At 45.6% G+C, this 16,332-nt stretch overlaps 1 protein-coding gene across 2 annotated transcripts in view; it reads right to left on the reverse strand.

Annotated features, from left to right (window-relative positions):
• Window positions 1-15,954, reverse strand: part of LOC121561264 (dedicator of cytokinesis protein 10-like) — a 179,543-nt gene extending 163,589 nt beyond the window's left edge. For both annotated transcript variants that reach the window (XM_045212206.1, XM_045212198.1), the window contains exon 1: window positions 15,627-15,954. In XM_045212206.1, coding sequence (XP_045068141.1) covers window positions 15,627-15,734 — 108 coding nt within the window. In that variant the 5' untranslated portion in view covers window positions 15,735-15,954. The remainder of the gene's footprint in view (window positions 1-15,626) is intronic.
• Window positions 15,955-16,332: the final 378 nt, after the last annotated feature.

The raw sequence follows: 16,332 nt of genomic DNA on the forward strand, positions 1-16,332 counted from the left end.
TTTAACGAACCCAGAGGACCAGTGAAATACCACAACAAACAAGCACATGATGAAAGATTTAGCTGCCCTCAGAACAATGATTAACAAGTCAGACATTTTCAGGAAACTATATCCAGGATTGTAAAAACACAAATACATACTCACTAACAACATCAGACACATGCATTCAGACAAAAGGACGGACAGACAGACAGACTTGCACACTATCGCACACACACACACACACAGGGTACAGTGTGTGTTTGGAGGTGGATAATTAAGTATCTCTGAGCAGTAGGAGACTGAGGACATGCTCCTCAGGGAGGGGAGGAGCTGAGATAGACAAACTGATAGCTATCATCTCTCTCCTTCTTCTCTCTGGAGCTGGGACCCAAGCCTCAGATAACTTGTGATGTCTGACCCAAAATACCCCCCCATACCACCTCAAGCAGGTCTAATCAGAGACGTGTGACTGCCATCTCATCCCGGCCCTACTGACATCACCACATTCTATTCATTCGTCTAAGAGACAGGGGAAGATAGAGGGAAACACAAAACAATATATTCTATGGCTTCTATTCTGGGCCTCCATGCTTAGTGCTCCGGGGTGAAGCGTCCCCTAGGTACAGATCTAGGATCAGCTTCCCCTACCCTAATCCTAACCTTAACCATTAGTGGGGGAAATGTTAAACTGACCCAAGATCAGTGTCTCGGGGCAACTTCACCCTACACCGCAGTCTACCGGCGCCACAAAGACAAGTCGACCATCTCCTCTATGGCCAGAGCTTCTCTGATCATCAGGAGAGTGAGAGAAAGAGAGAAGAAGAAAAGATAGAGGCGAAAACGACAAGGAAAAGTATCTTGTTACGATTACAACTACATTTCAACGTGTGTATCTGACAGCGTGAGAGAACCAAAGTTGAACCAGATGTCCTGTAGGTAGGACGTGTAGCTGTAGGGAGGAGGAGAGATTTGAGATGAGTCAAAGTCATACAAACATTTCCTTAGTTACATTCCGTCATAATTGAGCCCTCTCTGTAGCTCTCTCACAGCATTGGCTGGACAGGGTCTGTGTTCCAAATGGCAATCAGACTATACCTGAGGATTGGTGAGAACCAGACTCAGTCTAACTGTCTGAGACCAAAAGCTTGGGGCCCTGGTCAAAAGTAGTGTACTATATAGAGGATAAGGTGCCATTTGGGACGCACACAGCCACAAAGTAATGACCAGGCATTGGTTATAAATAGGCCCCTGACAAATAGCTGATTTTGGTCAGACAGTGAGACTTTGAGTCTGGTTCACTGATCCTCAAACAGTCTAAACGCAAACTCTTAAACTCCAAATGCATGTGCAGTATAAGGTGGTCCATCCTTGCCATGGCAGACCCGGGATTCGAGCCCAACCACAACGTACTCCGGAAGCTAGCGTACTAACCACTAGCTTACCAAATTCATGGTTGTGGTAGGCCATGGGCGACACTATTACAAGCCTCTACTAAGGAAGGCAGTAACGATGCTTACTTAGCCATCCACTATGCACGCATTTATGTGGGTAGCTTTATACATGTTTATACACTATCAAAACAGTAGGTGTTCCTACTACTTCAAAAACAACCCCAAGTGGCATTCATGTAAAGAACTGCTCCGGGCTGAAGTTTCCTCTGGGTGCAGATCTAGGATCAGCTTCCCCTCCCCCAATCCTAACCATTACCATTAGTGGGGAAAATGCTAAACTCACCCAAGATCAGCGTCTAGAGGCAACTTCACCCTACACCCAGAAAATTGGGACAGACATTACATTTACGTCATTTAGCAGACGCTCTTATCCAGAGCGACTTACAAATAGGTGCATTCACTTTATAGCCAGTAGTACAACCACTTTACAAGGTTTTTTTTTTTTTTGGGGGTTGGGGTAAGGGGGGTAGAAGGATTACTTTATCCTATCCCAGGTATTCCTTAAAGAGGTGGGGTTTCAAATGTCTCCGGAAGGTGGTGAGTGACTCCGCTGTCCTGGCGTCGTGAGGGAGCTTGTTCCACCATTGGGGTGCCAGAGCAGCGAACAGTTTTGACTGGGCTGAGCGGGAACTATGCTTCCGCAGAGGAAGGGGAGCCAGCAGGCCAGAGGTGGATGAACGCAATGCCCTCGTTTGGGTGTAGGGACTGATCAGAGCCCGAAGGTACGGAGGTGCCGTTCCCTCACAGCTCCATAGGCAAGCACCATGGTCTTGTAACAGATGCGAGCTTCAACTGGAAGCCAGTGGAGTGTGCGGAGGAGCGGGGTGACGTGAGAGAACTTGGGAAGGTTGAACACCAGGCGGGCTGCGGCATTCTGGATGAGTTGTAGGGGTTTAATGGCACAGGCAGGGAGCCCAGCCAACAGCGAGTTGCAGTAATCCAGACGGGAGATGACAAGTGCCTGGATTAGGACCTGTGCCGCTTCCTGTGTAAGGCAGGGTCGTACTCTCCGAATGTTGTAGAGCATGAACCTACAGGATCGGGTCACCGCCTTGATGTTAGCAGAGAACGACAGGGTGTTGTCCAGGGTCACGCCAAGGCTCTTCGCACTCTGGGAGGAGGACACAACGGAGTTGTCAACCGTGATGGCGAGATCATGGAACGGGCAGTCCTTCCCGGGAGGAAGAGCAGCTCCGTCTTGCCAAGGTTCAGCTTGAGGTGGTGATCCGTCATCCATACTGATATGTCTGCCAGACATGCAGAGATGCGATTCGCCACCTGGTTATCAGAAGGGGGAAAGGAGAAGATTAGTTGTGTATCGTCAGCGTAGCAATGATAGGAGAGGCCATGTGAGGATATGACAGAGCCAAGTGACTTGGTGTATAGCGAGAATAGGAGAGGGCCTAGAACTGAGCCCTGGGGGACACCAGTGGTGAGAGCACGTGGTGCGGAGACAGCTTCTCCCCACGCCACTTGGTAGGAGCGACCGGTCAGGTAGGACGCAATCCAAGAGTGAGCCGCGCCGGAGATACCCAGCTCGGAGAGGGTGGAGAGGAGGATCTGATGGTTCACAGTATCAAAGGCAGCAGACAGGTCTAGAAGGATAAGAGCAGAGGCATAGAACAACACACAGATGATGACTACAGGGCAAACAGACGAAGTGTAACCAGTCAGGCAAGTCCTCATGCTCTGGCGCAGAGTGATGATGCGTCACGGAGAGGGAGCTGAGCAGGGATGACAGCAGCTCGCTTCCAACCACCAAACCACCAAATTGAGCCTCTCTGGTTGATACACATTCTTAGTTCTGCATCCCAAATGGCACCCTATTCCTTACATAGTACACTTCTTTTGGCCAGAGCCCTATGGGAACCCTATAGGCTCTGGTCAAAAGTAGTGCACTATATAGGGAATAGGGTGCCATTTAAGACATATCCGTAGCTCTGAGACTCAGAGATATAGATATAGACAGGGACCCAGGGCATGGTAGTAGTAGTAGTACCACATCAGCACATGGTCGGTAACACACCAGCTAGACTGTCTGAGCCCTCTGGAACTGAATGACGTGACTGGTGACCGTGGAACATGGGGTGAACTGGCGGTCACTGCTCTGTCTGTCTGAGTGTGCGTCTGATGACTGTTCTTTCTTTCTGTCTTTTCTGTCTGTCTGTCTGTCTGTCTGTCTGAGTGAGTGAGTGAGTGTCTGACTGACTGTTGATCCTCCGTCTGTCTGTCTCAGTCAGTCAGATGCACTGCGGTATAGAATTGTTAATAACTTTCGATTCTTGCCACCAGAGACGTTGATGGAGAGCTTACTGCGAGTGTGTGTGTGTGTGTTACTCCCACATGGGATGACATTTAGAGGGTTTAGCAGGAGAAACCCGCAGCACCTCATCATCTCAATAACACACTAAAGAGCCCTCCCTCCCTCCCTCCCTCCCTCCCTCCTTCCCTTACATACTCATCCTCTTCTCCTACTCCCTCTCACCATAATTACGAGTGGAGGGAATTCCTCTGCTCTCTCAATCTGTGGCTTCGTCCCAAATGGTACCCTATTCCGTATTTAGTGCACTACTTTTGACCAGGGCCCAGAGAATAGGGTGCCATTCGGGACGAACCACATGTTTAACACCAATATTCTCTACTGCATGTACAGTATTGTATTGCTCCTGTCACTTTTTTCAATCTAACATTAGATTTCATGCTATCGTGTGTATATTTTACCCTATAGGCATTTTCCATTCGGGTCACAAGTCACTGTGTCTACTGTGTTACATAGTGCAGCAGTGAAGGAGGACAAGCCCCCAGCAGAGAGAGAGAGAGAGAGTAGAGAGAGAGGAGAGAGAGAGGAGAGAGAGAGGAGAGAGAGAGGAGAGAGAGAGAGGAGAGAGAGAGTAGAGAGAGAGGAGAGAGAGAGTAGAGAGAGGAGAGAGAGAGTAGAGAGAGAGGAGAGAGAGAGTAGAGAGAGAGTAGAGAGAGAGGAGAGAGAGAGGAGAGAGAGAGTAGAGAGAGAGGAGAGAGAGAGGAGAGAGTGGAGAGAGAGAGGAGAGAGTAGAGAGAGAGAGGAGAGAGAGAGTAGAGAGAGGAGAGAGAGAGTAGAGAGAGAGTAGAGAGAGAGAGTAGAGAGAGAGAGTAGAGAGAGAGAGAGAGAGAGAGAGAGAGAGGAGAGAGAGGAGAGAGAGGAGAGAGAGAGGAGAGAGAGAGAGAGAGAGAGAGGAGAGAGAGAGAGAGAGAGAGAGAGAGTAGAGAGAGAGGAGAGAGAGAGAGAGAGAGAGAGAGAGAGAGAGAGAGAGAGAGTAGAGAGAGAGGAGAGAGAGAGTAGAGAGAGAGGAGAGAGAGAGTAGAGAGAGAGGAGAGAGTAGAGAGAGAGAGTAGAGAGAGAGTAGAGAGAGAGGAGAGAGAGAGGAGAGAGTAGAGAGAGAGAGGAGAGAGAGAGTAGAGAGAGAGTAGAGAGAGAGGAGAGTGTGTGTGTGTGTGTGTGTTTTTACTATCCTTGTGGGGACCAGAAGTCCTCAAAAGGATAGTAAGACAAGGACAATTCTGACAAGTGGGGACATTTCGCCCCACAAGGAAAAACGCTATTTTAGGCTTAGGGGTTAGGTTTAGGATTAGGGTTAGAATTAGAGTTAGAGTTAGAATTAGGGTTAGGGGTTAGAGGTTTAGGTTAAGGAAAATAGGAGTTTGATTGGGAATCAATTAAATAGTAAAACAAACATGTTTGTGGTGTGGAAGAGCAGAGGAGAACCTTTCAGAGTCCTATGGGTCGAGGTTTGGACTGGACCAGACCCAGTTAGAGAAACCACGCTGCTCTGGCATCCTGTTGCCATCTCTCTCTCACACACACACACCACTGAGGGAAAGGGAGAGGGTCAGAGAGAGAAAGAGAGCAGTCTGCATACAGATGTGGTGGGAGAGCAGTGGCATTCCTCTCGTCATCCCCCCCTCCACTCCTCCTCCCACAGCGAGAGAGAGAGATCAACCCCCCAGAGTGAGTGGAGAGACGAGGGCCCTGTCACTGAGTTACTGAGCTCTTTTCATGAGGGGACACAGAGGGAGAACAGATTAGAGGAGTAGGGAGGAGAGGTGAGGGAGGAGAGGATAGGAGGGGAGAGGAGGAGAGAAGAGAAGAGGAAAGGTGTGGAGAGGAGAAGAGAAGGGAGGACAGGAGAAAATAACAGAGGAAAGGGAGGGGAGGAGGGGGGTCATACACATCTGCACATCCTGCCCTACCCCCCTCCTCCTTCTGCCCTTTCCCCTGTTCTTTTCCCATCTCTGCTCCCAAGGCATGCAGTGAGAGAGGGCAAGAGAGAGACAGACAAAGGGGAGGGCAGAAAGAACAACGTAGAGAGAGATGAAAGGAGAGGGGCTCACACAGTCACACTGACAATGTGCAGGGGACAAAAACAGACTAAAGAGCATGGAATCCAGAAGAGCGGGAAGAAAAAGGAAAATCATTTTTGACCTATTAAGAGTTTTGTGGCCTTTCCTTATATACAGATGTAGGATCTTAATTTGAGCCAGTTTGCTACAGCAGGAAAAGAATCCTGCAGCATTATTATTCATGAGCATTTCTGAAGGAATTGATAAATCTTTCCGTAAGCCTAAAATACACTACAAGCTTAAAATGTCCTGCATTGCAGGAAAGTACTCCTGCAACAGGGTGATCAAATTAAGTTCCTTCATCTGTACTATGGCTACTTGGAAGATGCTGTGGGTTTTCTGCCTCAGCCTGGCAGCCAAAGAACACACACTGGTCTCGTGACAGTCAGTCATCCCGTCACTCCGTCAGTGCATCCTAGTCTTGGCCTGCCCATTCCAATACAGCCCTGCCAGATCAGGAAACAAGCCAGCATCGGAAGACACATGGGGAGAGGGTGTGTACGCTCCCAAGTGGGCACACAAGGGGCAGGAGGGCAGCAGAGATTCCGTGTCTGAGTCCCAAATGACACCCTATAGTGCTCTACTTTCGACCCAGAGGCCTATGTGGCATCTCTGTATATATATCTGTCTCTGGGTCAAAGGCAGTGCACTATATAGTGATACTAGGGTGTCTTTTGAGATTTGGCATTTGGTCTGGCATGGCATGGTTCCCAGGCATCCTCTGGGAATCGTCTGGGCATAGGGCAGGTTGAACACAGCAGGTAGGCATGGCCTCTAGATGACTGACAGCTGTCACCTAGTTACCATTTCCAGATCGTGATGACGGAAGAGGACTCAGTCCAAACAATGACAATCTGGTACCAGCACACACACAAACGCATGCACACACGCACGCGTGCCCGCACAAACACACACACACAGCCTGAGCAAACCCAGAGAACGACCCATGTGTTGGAGCTGTATAGGCCGCAGGACAGGACTGAGAAAAACAGAGAGAGGAAAAATAGAGGGGAAAGCCAATGTGAGACAGGCAGTGCAAATGAAGAGGTGCCAAGAGGGAAAGAGAGAGGGGGGTGGGGGGGGTAGAAACAAAAAGAGAGAGAGAGGGAAAGAGTGCGAGAGAGAGAGAGGGAAAGAGTGCGAGAGAGAGAGACGAAGAGAAAGAGAAAGATAGAGACGAAGTGAGAGAGAGAGAGAGTCATTCCATGTCATTTCAGCAAGCCATGACACCAACCATCTCAGATTGATCTGAAATCATTTTTATAGTTACAGATCGATAAGATTAGCATTCCTGCAACTTTATTTTGTTGAAATATAATTTGAACCCTAACAACGAGTATACCAGTGGAGGCTGGTGGGAGGAGCTATAGGAGGACGGGCTCATTGTATTGGCTGGAATGGAATAAATAGAATGGTATCAAACACATCAAACATATGGAAACAACATGTTTGACTCTGTTCCACTGATTCCATTCCAGCCATTACAATGAGCCGTCCTCCTATAGCTCCTCCCACCAGCCTCCACTGGAGTATACAGTATAAGTTCTATATGTCTGACAAGTAGTATGGCGCTGCGGCTCGGAGTATTGTTTCTTCATCCTATGTTATATATTCTCAGTGAATTTGGTGATGGTTTTTAACCCATGATCAGAGAAATTAGTCGTTGAAGTTGTTAGGTTTATGTCCCATCCTACATCCTGATATTACCAGGTTCTGACCACTAGATGGTGCTGTTTCTACTATTAGGTGATATTTATTTTAAAGAATCCCACTCCACTCAATGTTAAAAGGATAGTTCACCCAAATTACACAATTACATACTGGTTTCCTTATTCTGTAAGCAGTTTATGGACAAGGTATGACAGCAACCCATGCTTTGGTTTTGTTTACCTGGCCACTGTTTTAAATGCTAACTTTTTAGCATGTGTGGCACAAATCCAATACAAGTGAATGGTACCTATTTGAAACAGTGGAAAACAAAACCAATGCATGGATTGCTGTCATATCTTGTCCATAGACTGCTTACAGGGTAAGGAAACCATCTATCCCTCTAACATTGAGGGGGGATTCTTAAAAATACAAAAACATCACCTGGAACTGCACCATCTAGTGGTCAGAACCTGGTAATATCAGGATGCAACTTCAATGACTAATTTCTCTGAACAGGGGATAATACTTGTCAAACATAGAAAACTGGTTCTATATAGTCGCTGTTGGGGTGGGACTGGCATGGGGTATGGAGGGTCTGTGGATGGCTTTTTACCATTTCTTTGGATTCCTCATGTCTAACTCATTGTTAGAAAAAAGTTTGGTCCAAATCAGATGTTAGGTACAATATTTATTTAATTTTATATGAATCCTATAAATTAAATTTGGGTGCAATCAATTAGCTTAATTTCTCAGATATCAAATTATATTTCAACAAAATAATGTTGCAGGGAAGCCAATCTTATCTGTTTCTAACAACAGAAACAATTTCAGAACAATCTGGATGGTGGGTGTCAAAATCCTCATTCTTGTGCTTTTTGAGGTGGAAGATCTGTGAGAGAGAGGGATAACGGGAGGGATAGATGGAGAGTGTCTCACGCCCCAGTGAACGATCCCCCATAGGGCCTGATTCTGGGTTCCTTTAACAACACAAGACTTACTCCTTTATTCCAGCTGTCCCTCACTCTAAAGATGCCTGGTACAGAATCTCTCTCTCAGTTTACTTCCTGAATTGACTGACTTCAATTCCAATGGACCCTAATCCTGGCTGGACTGTTCCCTCCATAGAATTACACATATAACAAATTATTATAGGACCTCTATGGTCCCCTCCCCCATAGAAATATAATCTAGATAATATTGATATGCCTTCCCCTCCTCCTGTCCACTGGGCTGATGAGACAGTGAAGCTGATCAGCCTCAGGAGGCACATGACCCAGCAGGCCCTATGGGAAAAGATGGAGGGTGGCACTGCCCTTTATCTTGGTTCATCTGCAGGGAAACTAGTCATTAGGGATGTGCATCTTTCCCTTTCAAGACAATTCAATATGTACAGTGGCTTGCGAAAGTATTCACCCCCCTTGGCATTGTTCCTATTTTGTTGCCTTACAACCTGTAATTAAAATGGATTTTGGGGGGGTTTGTATCATTTGATTTACACAACATGCCTACCACTTTGAAGATGCAAAATATTTTTTATTGTGAAACTAACAAGAAATAAGACAAAAAAACAGAACTTGTGCATGCATAACTATTCACCCCCCCCAAGTCAATACTTTGTAGAGCCACCTTTTGCAGCAATTACAGCTGCAAGTCTCTTGGGGTATGTCTCTATAAGCTTGGCACATCTAGCCACTGGGATTTTTGCCCATTCTTCAAGGTAAAACTGCTACAGATCCTTCAAGTTGGATGGGTTCCGCTGGTGTACAGCAATCTTTAAGTCATACCACAGATTCTCAATTGGATTGAGGTCTGGGCTTTGACTAGGCCATTCCAAGACATGTAAATGTTTCCCCTTAAACCACTCGAGTGTTGCTTTAGCAGTAACCTTACGGTCATTGTCCTGCTGGAAGGTGAACCTCCGTCCCAGTCTCAAATCTCTGGAAGACTGAAACAGGTTTTCCTCAAGAATTTCCCTGTATTTAGCACCATCCATCATTCCTTCAATTCTGACAAGTTTCCCAGTCCCTGCCAATGAAAAACATCCCCACAGCATGATGCTGCCACCACCATGCTTCACTGTGGGGATGGTGTTCTCGGGGTGATGAGAGGTGCTGGGTTTGCGCCAGACATAGCGTTTTCCTTGATGGCCAAAAAGCTCAATTTTAGTCTCATCTGACCAGAGTACCTTCTTCCATATGTTTGGGGAGTCTCCCACATGGGTTTTGGCGAACACCAAACGTGTTTGCTTATTTTTTTCTTTAAGCAATAGCTTTTTTCTGGCCACTCTTCCGTAAAGCCCAGCTCTGTGGAGTGTACGGCTTAAAGTGGTCCTATGGACAGATACTCCAATCTCCGCTGTGGAGCTTTGCAGCTCCTTCAGGGTTATCTTCGGTCTCTTTGTTGCCCCTCTGATTAATGCCCTCCTTGCCTGGTCCGTGAGCTTTGGTGGGTGGCCCTCTCTTGGCAGGTTTGTTGTGGTGCCATATTCATTCAATTTTTTAAATAATGGATTTAATTGTGCTCCGTGGGATGTTCAAAGTTTCTGATATTTTTTTATAACCCAACCCTGATCTGTACTTCTCCAAAACTTTGTCCCTGACCTGTTTGGAGAGCTCCTTGGTCTTCATGGTGCCGCTTGCTTGGTGGTGCCCCTTGCTTAGTGGTGTTGCAGACTCTGGGGCCTTTCAGAACATGTGTATTTATACTGAGATCATGTGACAGATCATATGACACTTAGATTGCACACAGGTGGACTTTATTTAACTACTTATGTGACTTCTGAAGGTAATTGGTTGCACCAGATCTAATTTAGGGGCTTCATAGCAAAGGGGGTTAATACATACAGTTGAAGTCGGAAGTTTACATACACTTAGGTTGGAGTCATTAAAACTCGTTTTAATGACTCCAAACTATAGTTTTGGCAAGTCGGTTAGGACATCTACTATGTGCATGACACAAGTAATTTTTCCAACGATTGTTTACAGACAGATTATTTCACGTATAAGTCACTGTATCACAAATCCAGTGGGTCACAGGTTTACATACACTTAGTTGACTGTGCCTTTAAACAGCTTGGAAAATTAAATTGGAGTCAATTGGAGGTGTACCTGTGGATGTATTTCAAGGCCTACCTTCAAACTCAGTGCCTCTTTGCTTGACATCATGGGAAAATCAAAAGAAATCAGCCAAGTTCAGAAAAATAATTGTAGACCTCTGGTTCATCCTTGGGAGCAATTTCCAAACGCCTGAAGGTACCACGTTCATCTGTACAAACAATAGTACGCAAGTATAAACACCATGGGACCATGCAGCCGTCATACCGCTCAGGAAGGAGATGCGTTCTGTCTCCTAGAAATGAACGTACTTTGGTGCGAAAAGTGCAAATCAATCCCAGAACAACAGCAAAGGACCTTGTGAAGATGCTGGAGGAAACAGGTACAAAGGTATCTATATCCACAGTAAAACTAGTCCTATATCGACATAACCTGAAAGGCCGCGCAGCAAGGAAGAAGCCACTGCTCCAAAACCGCCATAAAAAAGACAGACTACGGTTTGCAACTGCACATGGGGTCAAAGATCATACTTTTTGGAGAAATGTCCTCTGGTTTGATGAAACAAAAATAGAACTGTTTGGCCATAATGACCATCATTATGTTTGGAGGAAAAAGGGGGTGGCTTGCAAGCCGAAGAACACCATCCCAACCGTGAAGCACGGGGGTGGCAGCATCATGCTGTGGGGGTGCTTTGCTGCAGGAGGGACTGGTGCACTTCACAAAATAGATGGCATCATGAGGAAGGAAAATTAGGTGGATATATTGAAGCAACATCTCAAGACATCAGTCAGGAAGATAAAGCTTGGTCGCAAATGATTCTTCCAAATGGACAATGACCCCAAGCATACTTCCAAAGTTGTGGCAAAATGGCTTAAGGACAACAAAGTCAAGGTATTGGAGTGGCCATCACAAAGCCCTGACCTCAATCCTATAGAAAATGTGTGGGCAGAACTGAAAAGGCGTGTGCGAGCAAGGAGGCCTACAAACCTGACTCAGTTACACCAGCTCTGTCAGGAGAAATGGGCCACCTTATTGTGGGAAGCTTGTGGAAGGCTACCCGAAATGTTTGACACAAGTTAAACAATTTAAAGGCAATGCTACCAAATATTAATTGAGTGTATGTAAACTTCTGACCCACTGGGAATGTGGTGAAAGAAATAAAAGCTGAAATAAATAATTCTCTCTACTATTATTCTGACATTTCACATTCTTAAAATAAAGTGGTGATCCTAACTGGCCTAAGACAGGGAATTCTTACTAGGATTAAATGTCAGGAATTGTGAAAAACTGAGTTTAAATGTATTTGGCTAAGGTGTATGTAGATATTCCATTAAAAAAATCAGCAGTTTCCAGCTACAACAGCCATTTACAACATAACAATGTCTACCTTGGTGTCCACATCACCAACGAACTATCATGGTCCAAACACACCAAGACAGTCGTGAAGAGGGCACGACAAAGCCTATTCCCCCTCAGGAGACTGAAAAGATTTGGCATGGGTCCTTAGATCCTCAAAAAATTCTACAGCTGCACCATCGAGAGCATCCTGACTGGTTGCATCACCGCCTGGTATGGCAACTGCTTGGCCTCCGACCGCAAGGCACTACAGAGGGTAGTGCGTACGGCCCAGTACATCACTGGGGCCAAGCTTCCTGCCATCCAGGACCTCTATACCAGGCGGTGTCAGAGGAAGGCCCTCAAAATTGTCAAAGACTCCAGCCACCCTAGTCATAGACTGTTCTCTCTGCTACCGCACGGCAAGCGGTACCGGAGTGCCAAGTCTAGGTCCAAAAGACTTCTCAACAGCTTCTACCCCCAAGCCATAAGACTCCTGAACAGCTAATCATGGCTACCCGGACTATTTGCACTGCCCCCCACCCCATCCTTTTACGCTGCTGCTACTCTGTTAATTATTTATGCATAGTCACTTTAACTCTACCCACATGTACATATTACCTCAATTACCTCAACTAGCCGGTGCCCCCGCACATTGACTCTGCAACGGTACCCCCCTGTATATATAGCCTCCCTACTGTCACTTTATTTTACTTCTGCTCTTTTTTTTTCTCAACACTTTTTTTGTTGTTGTTTTTATTTTTACTTTTTTGTTAAAAATAAATGCACTGTTGGTTAAGGGCTGTAAGTAAGCATTTCACTGTAATGTCTGCACCTGTTGTATTCGGCGCATGTGACCAATAAAATTTGATTTGATTTGATTTGACTGTATTTCTGATCAATTTGATATTATTTTAATGGAATTCTTTTTGCTTTTCTTTCAAAAACAAGGAAATGTCTAAGTGACCCCAAACGTTTGAATGGTAGTGTATGTGTGTGTGTGTGTGTGTATGTGTGTGTGTGTGTGTGTGTGTGTGTGTGTGTAGTACTCTGCAGTCTTGGCACAACTAGTGGGCAATGACCTGTCATAATGAAAGTGAGTCACTGGGTTTTCCCACTCCTCTATAATTGTCACTGCCCCTAGTACAGATCTAGTATCACCTTCCCCTCCCCCTATTCTAACCTTAACCATTACTGGGCAAAATGCAATACTGACCCAAGATCAACATCTAGGGGCAACTTCACCTTAAACCATAATTGTCATCTCAGAGCTGTGGTGGCAGTAACGTTAGGACTTGATGTGACAGCCAGGGTGACAGATACCGCAGAAACATTTCTACCACCTCACACATTCGACAGATGTACTGATAAAAGCAGAGAGAATAGCATAGAACCCATAGTGAAGATCTGCAACAAAAATATTGATTGAAAATAAAATGAGAGATGAGAAAGATAGGGGAGAATTGAGAATCCAAGCTGAGATATTAGTATGCCCCTCAAGCACAACACACTTGCACACAGGCCTGCCCTATAGGTAGGCACCAGTGGCGGTTGGTGCCATTTAAGATGAGGGAGGAAAATAAATTTTTTCATGAGCATGGTCTTATTTCCACTACAGCATATTGGATGACTGTCATTCATATTCCTTTCACCCAGCTCAATGTAACATCAATAGGTTTAGGCTACTACATAACACTCTAATTTTCCCTATACTCATCATGAGGTTGCTACAACCTAGCCTACGAATGAAAGTTTACAACATAGGTGCATAGGTCGAGAGAAAGATTGGAGTAATCAAGGTGACAGACAGTGACACATTCAATACCGCCTTGCACACTCTTGCCTGCATCTAGCTGATATAGGATGTAATCATTAGTCCAACAGTTGCAAACAAGAATGTTTATCCCCGTTTTGTTCCGTCTGCTTCTGTTTAAGAAACGTTTTTAAACAGAATCAGCGGAATGATTACAGCCCTGATCACCCGTAAACACAGTTCACGTTCGTAGCAGTCACATACAAACAGCATGATCACTTTGCTCATTGTATATTCCTTCTCGGATCTATACGCTCCCATCCTTTCACCTTTTCCCTTCGCTTGTGGACTGTGACCAGGCAAAAAATCTTTTCCAAGCCAAACCTTCATGCCATAACCGCTATCCGCTACACACAGCCTACATTGTTGTCTCCATATCCGCTAACGTCATAGTCAACATTGATACTAGAACTAACTCATTAGCAAACAATCATGCAGTCATGCAGTACAGCAAGCACTTTAGCAGTTCCACCGGCGGGCCCCGTTGGCAATAATTTTATAAAACCAAAAGCTTACCTTAACTTGGAAGAGTTCCAGTGTTGGATCCCTCTCTGTTTGAGCCAGGTGTTTGATTAGGCTAAACTAGCTAGCTGCATTCGCTAGCTAAGTAAATGAAAGTGAAAAGAATACAACAAAATATAGCTCTCTCTCTCTTGCGTCTCCTTCATTTTTTAATAAATAAATTTGTTCAAAACTGTTCAGCTATTGATATTCTCTCTCTTTGAGTCAACTACTCACCACATTTTATGCACTGCAGTGCTAGCTAGCTGTAGCTCATGCTTTCAGTACAAGATTAATTCTCTGATCCTTTGATTGGGTGGACAACATGTCAGTTCATGCTGCAAGAGCTCTGATAGGTTGGAGGACGTCCTCCGGAAGTTGTCATAATAATTACTGTGTAAGTCTATGGAAGTGGTGAGAACCATGAGCCTCCTAGGTTTGTATTGAAGTCAATGTACCCAGAGGAGAACTGAAACTAGCTGTACTCCGGCTACACCATTGTGCTACCCCAGAGAGTGCTGTTGTGGCTACTGTAGACATTCATTGCAAAACAGTGTGTTTTAATCAATTGTTTGGTGACATATGAATATATTTAGTATAGTTTTATCTAGAAATTATAACTTTTTAAATATTTCACTATTTTTATTTTTGGTCCTACCCTTCCTCCTCTGAGGAGCCTCCACTGGTAGGTACTACACACACATCTGCCAGAGCCAATTCATCTTAATTAAATGCCAATCCAGCCAACATTTGTGAATGGGTGGGGTAAAATAGGCTATGTTGTCTCACCCCATCCTCCCCTTTTGCACCGCTGTTTTTTCTTTACACACAACTGGGCTGATGTTACTACGTCTTCAGAATCCTCTGCTCGAGGCAGGAGGGCATTTCCCGCGGAAAGCCAAGGACTAGGCTACAACCAGGTCCGTTATTTATTTATTTCCACGAGGCAGCATGGAAAATACCGAAAACCACTAGAGAATACGCGGCTGCTTCGATTTGTAGCAGCACATCTCGATACATTTAAAACGTTGAGGTGAGCAACGTTAAGGATACGCATTCACAAACCATGACCCATATCCTCCTCAAATGCAACATTGTAGCCCATTTAAGTAAATCCTTTACATGAATAAAACATTGTCTCTCGCAGCATCAAGACAAACTCCACTTCACCGCAAACATGCAGGAATATCACAGTTTATCACAATTCAAATTTACCAGCTGTGTTCATTCAACCCAAATCGCGTCAACCCAATTATGAATGTCAGGATCAGGGCGCAATGGTGCGGTTCGCATCTCCAACAATCAATTCACACTCAATGGGTGGCTCTAGGCTATATAGCGTCATTGTAGGGTACGGGGGAAACGGTGAGGGGGAAAACCTACACATTGAGCTCTACAATATAGGCCTACTCAGCATTACTGAAGAAGGTGCAGTCGTAACCTTTGTTTTTCCCATTGCCTCACCGTCACTGCCGAATGCCTGACAGCATTGGATGCCGTCTGCCTTATCTCCGCCGCACTCCCGGGCTTGAGCAGGTTCTTCGTGAATCTCCGGGTCGATTCCGCTGCCATTTCAGAACGGTCAACACTATTCCTCTGGTTCAAGCGCCGCCGTTCGCCCAGATTTACAACGCGTTTGTCTATTGTAAATCCAACGCATACGCCAGCGACGGCTCTGCTCCCCTCCTTGTCTCGTTGCTGCGCCTACTAGGCTACTAGTACTACACAGCAGCCCTGCTTGCGTCGGCTACAGATGCCTATTCAGCGAGATTCTACCAATGCCCGTGCGCTACAGAGTCGAAGGAAGCGGAACTAATGGCCTATCTCCTCCAAGGCAAGCCCAACGAGACCACATGCGGCCAACCCTGGTCTGCAAGAAGCCTTTGAAATATTAACGTTTTAGTCATTTAACATAGGCTGGACTTTCCCAAACATAGTACGCCCAAACCCCACTATTGATGAGGATTATCTGTTGCTGCATGCAAGTCTTCGAAATGTTCAAATTGGTCATAAAACAACATTCTAAAGGCCTGCAATAACAGTGAACATTATGTCCATAATTTGGCCTCTGCCACAGGCCTAGACCAGGCCAAGGAGAGAAATCTAAGAGAATAACCTCCAGAATGTCATTAACTCATCAGCAGTCCACTCAGGACCATGGTTGGAGGGG

Source organism: Coregonus clupeaformis, chromosome 5 (assembly GCF_020615455.1).
Source record: "Coregonus clupeaformis isolate EN_2021a chromosome 5, ASM2061545v1, whole genome shotgun sequence".
Taxonomy (NCBI): domain Eukaryota; kingdom Metazoa; phylum Chordata; class Actinopteri; order Salmoniformes; family Salmonidae; genus Coregonus; species Coregonus clupeaformis.